Source organism: Python bivittatus, unplaced genomic scaffold (genome assembly GCF_059951505.1).
Source record: "Python bivittatus isolate LINGU-HERP-01145 unplaced genomic scaffold, Pbiv_v1 ctg000610_np1212, whole genome shotgun sequence".
Lineage (NCBI taxonomy): Eukaryota > Metazoa > Chordata > Lepidosauria > Squamata > Pythonidae > Python > Python bivittatus.
This window is the reverse complement of record NW_028277088.1, coordinates 26,512,410-26,516,784: the sequence shown is the minus strand read 5'-3', so window position 1 is coordinate 26,516,784 and position 4,375 is coordinate 26,512,410. Positions and strand designations below refer to the sequence as shown.

General features: G+C 40.8%; 1 protein-coding gene across 1 annotated transcript; it reads left to right on the top strand.

Annotated features, from left to right (window-relative positions):
• The first annotated feature begins 550 nt into the window (after positions 1-550).
• Positions 551-3,649, top strand: LOC148214582 (uncharacterized). The gene is given in 3 exon segments (XM_088150536.1): positions 551-2,668; positions 2,671-2,754; positions 2,959-3,649. Coding segments are annotated over 3 exon segments (1,257 nt in total). The 5' UTR covers positions 551-1,980; the 3' UTR covers positions 3,444-3,649.
• Positions 3,650-4,375: the final 726 nt, after the last annotated feature.

The following is a 4,375-nucleotide window of genomic DNA, read 5'->3' as shown; positions in this document are numbered from 1 at the left end:
AAGATGGATGCACAACCTCCATCCGCCCGCACCAGAGATCATCCATTTACTTTATGATTTCTTAACAGATTCATATAATTTGTATGCTCATAAAACTAGCAGTTGCCATTGTTTAAAAATAAGTCACAGCAGTCATGCTTTTCTCGTTAGAGAGAAAATATTTTAATTATTTCTGTCTAGCCTATTCCTTAGCAAAAATGTCTTGTCTTGAGCAGCACACCAATTTAGAAGAGGCTTGTACTGGAGAATATGGAGAAGTTTGTGAAAAGATGCACAGGTTAGTGCGGGGTTATATAAATTTGATAGTATATAAATACAAAGGGTTTTGCTTCTTTCTCTGTGATTAAAAAAAAAAAAGCTTATTTCATTTGACCTTTCATCTTTTTGAAATGATTATTCTCTACAGTAAGGTTTCCCTTGATCAGCTCCTTATTGTCAATTACAGGGGGAAAAAATGATGCCCAAATTTTTGAAGCTCAATTTGGAACAATTTCAGCTTCCAAAACATCTTCAGAAACCACAAATATTTTAAAAGAACAGTGCATTTCTGTTGGGGATATACTTCTCAAAGGTTTTCCCCCACCCACAAAAAAACCTTCATGCTATTTATACCTACCTTACATTAGAAGATGCATCAAATTATGTATTACCATTAATTCTACAAATTGTTGTACATGAACGGATCCAATGATCTACAGAGGACAGGCGTATCAAACAATGCATTAGACATGCTGACAAAAATACAATATTTGGGTCATATTATACAACCAAAAAACCAATGACATTAGAACCTTTTCACTGACAGGGTTTTAAAGATACCTCTTACAAAAATAAATAAAATTGAAATACATTCATCCCATTTGGAGCTATCACAAATATCATAAACACCTATGCATAATAAAATGAAGTCATTTTAAGTACTCTTTCCCAATCCTGGTGCTGTTCAGATGTGTTGAACCTTAAGCCATGGAGAATAAGTATACCAAGGACGGTATGTATGATGTGGAGGTTTGCACTGTAGTCACCTTTTATGCACACAGCTGCATGTATGTTGGCTTCTCCATGATCCTGGAGCATGGACTATCTGGGTCTGGGTGGTGCAGAACTCCAAATATATATGTGGAAGAAAGGGTTGGAAAAGAGGCAGCTGGAATTGTGTGCCTGCCCCTTAAATTCTAAAACACCTCAGCATCTAAATGGGGGAGAGATTGTATAAGAAGCCCTAGGTGTGGAACAGCTGGGTGTGGTAGTAGTGGGTGTTTTGGAGTGGTGGTGTGATAGTAGTAGTAGTGGGTGTTTTGGTATGCTGGATGTGGAGAGGGAGAGAGTAGCAAACAAGACATGTGGAAAGGCCAGGAGCATTAGTACCTGGAAATAGTAGTAGATATTCTAGGGATAATAATAGTTTAATAGTTAGAGTAGTATAAGAGTAAGTTGAGCAATAGAACCTAGACCAGGTGGAAATTGTATTGGTGGGATGCCTGGGTGGAGAGAAGGACACTTTTGGTACTGCGCATATTGATTTGATAAGTAAAGGAACCCCAATATAAAAGGGGAGAGAAAAGCCTCTGTGTGTGCAGTGTATCTTGATGAGTCTGGGTAATACACCCTTGGATATTAAATGAACCTGTGACAAAAGTGGTGGCAGTGGTGAGATATCCACCTTAACTGGATATCCAACTAACTAGGATTTCCAATCCAGGTTTAAAAATAGGTGGGTTTGATTCAGACTCAGGATTCCTTGAACACTGTAGATGAAAAGGAAAAATGTGGTTGTCAAAGGAAGAGAGTTTGGGCCTTGCAGAACACAAACTGTACAAACCTTAGCCAGTATACTCACTGCTGAAACCAGACCCCATACTAGAGCCTTTATAAAACAAACCAGAATGGAAAAGGCAGAAGAGGCTGAAACTCCTACATCCACAGAGGAGGCTATCACCACAGATACAGGGCAGGCCAGTAGTTAAACCCAAGGGAAAAATGGAAAAGCCAGAAAAGGGGCTAGGAACAGAAGCTTGGGCAAATTTGGTTGCAGAAATGTTGCAACAGCAACAGGAAGACAGGCTCTTGAGGGAGGCAGAACGAAGGGATAGGCTGGAGTGGGAAAAAGCTGACCGAGAGGCATGGAGGGAGAAATTTAAAGGGGTCCTTGGTCATTTTAAAGAGATACAGTCCCCAGGTAGAGCACATACCCCTACACACATGGAGAGGGGGAGTGGAAGACCCAAGGTTATGAAAATTCTCAAATTAACTGATGAGGAAGACATTGAGGCTTATTTTACAATGTTTGAGAGGGTGGCTATGCCCTGTAAATGGCCAAAAGATGAGTGGGTAGCCAGGCTGTCTCCTAGTCTGTCAGGGAAATCTTTGAGAGCATATAGTAGTCTCCCAGCTAAAGATATATTGGATTATCAATATCTGAAGGAAACAATTTTGTATAGATATGATGTAACTCCATATACATATAAACAAAGATTTAGAGGTTATGTATTCAACTCCCAGGAGGGTGTTTGGGAGTTATGGACTCATCTGGAAGATTTAGGGAGGAAATGGTTAAAGCCACATGAAAAGAGTAAAGAGGAAGTGGTGGAGGAAGTCATTCTTGAGCAATTTCTTCATGTACTCCCTTCCAAAGTAAGGTTCTGGGTACAAGAACATCATCTTAAGGTCTCAAGGCAGTTGAATTAGCAGAGGACTATTTGGCAGCTTGCAAGGCAGAGGAGGAATTGAAAGGAGTAAGGAAAGAGAAAGAAAGCCTGTACTGGAGAGTAGGAACGTAATGGTGCAGGAAGGGGTCAGAGAGGAATGTGTTAAACAAGCTTTGACTCCCACTAACTTGAAGGAAAAAGGGTAGTAAGATCAGCAGTTGTTATAATTGTGGAAAGAAAGGTCATTTGGCTAGGGAGTGTTGAAGTCGGAAAAGGAAAGGAGTGTCTGCTGTTGTTCATGCACCACTAGGAACCAGGTTAAGGGTTCCAGCTAAGGTTAATGGAGTGACTATTAAGGGTTTGGTGGACACTGGAAGCAGAAGAACCCTAGTACAGCCTCGTTTAGTAAAAAAGATGGTTTGTATTGGTAAAGAGCCACTCACGAGTGTTTTTGGACAAACTGAGATGGTGGAGTTAGTGAAGGCTAGGGTGCAGGCAAAAGGAATAGAGAAGAAAATGGTAGTTGGGGTTGTCCCTAAGTTGCCCTGTGAGTTGGTCCTTGGAATGGATTTTCCAATCCTGGAGGGATGGTTCAACTCAAAAAGTTGTAAGGAAAAGGCTACAGTTGTGGGGATAACTACTAGGGCTCAGGTGAAGGAGGAAGAGAAACAGACAGAGGTTCAAAAGAGTGACCCTGTACTTCTTCCTACCCATTCAGATTTATTGGGGAAAGTAGGCTATGCAAGAAAAGATAAAGCATTAAGAAAGCAGATAAAGCCAGAACGGAACCTATAGGCTTACAGACCCCTAAACGGGATATTGATTTAGGGTGGTTACAGAAAAAAGATCCTACTTTGAAGCACAGTTGGCAGATGGCAAAAGAGGAGGGGGACAGAGAAAGTACACCTAGGTTTCAGGAAAAGGAAGGGATTACTATTTAGAATCAGACTTCATCCAGTGACAAAAGTCATAATTGAACAGGTTGTAGTTCCCCAAGCATATTGTATGCCAATCATGGAGTTAGCTCATGAGAACCCGTGGTCAGGACACATGGGAAGGGATCGGATTACATTCAGAATCCTGGATCAATTTTATTGGCCAGGGATTAGCAAGGATGTAGAACAGTTCTGTAAATCTTGCTCTGCCTGTCAACTGGTAAAACTGAAAAGGGAGCAGGATAAAGTACCATTACAGACAGTTCCTCTCATCCCGACACCATTTACCAAGATTGCTATGGATGTTGTGGGACTGTTGCCTAGATCAAGTAAAGGAAATGAGTGTATTCTGGTTGTATGTGATTAGGCCACCAGATACCCAGAGGCAATCCCATTAAAAAGTGTAACTGCCAAACAAATAGCTGAGGAACTGATAAAGATTTTCAGTAGAGTGGGTATACCTAGAGAGATTCTTTCGGATCAAGGAACCAACTTCCAATGAGCATTACTTAAATATCTATATGCTGAATTAGGAAAAAGGAATTTGTACTAGTCTGTATCATCCACAAGCTGATGGTCTGACAGAATGGATGAATCAAGCACTGAAAGCTATGTTAAAAAAATACGCAGGCCAAGACCCCAGGCACTGGGATGTTCGGTTACCATTTCTTTTGTTTGTGTATAGAGAAGTACCAGAAGCATCCACAGGTTTAGTCCATTTGAATTATTGTATGGAAGGCAGCCTAGGGGAATTTTGGATGTAATTAGGGAAGGATGGTATGAAAGGACTGA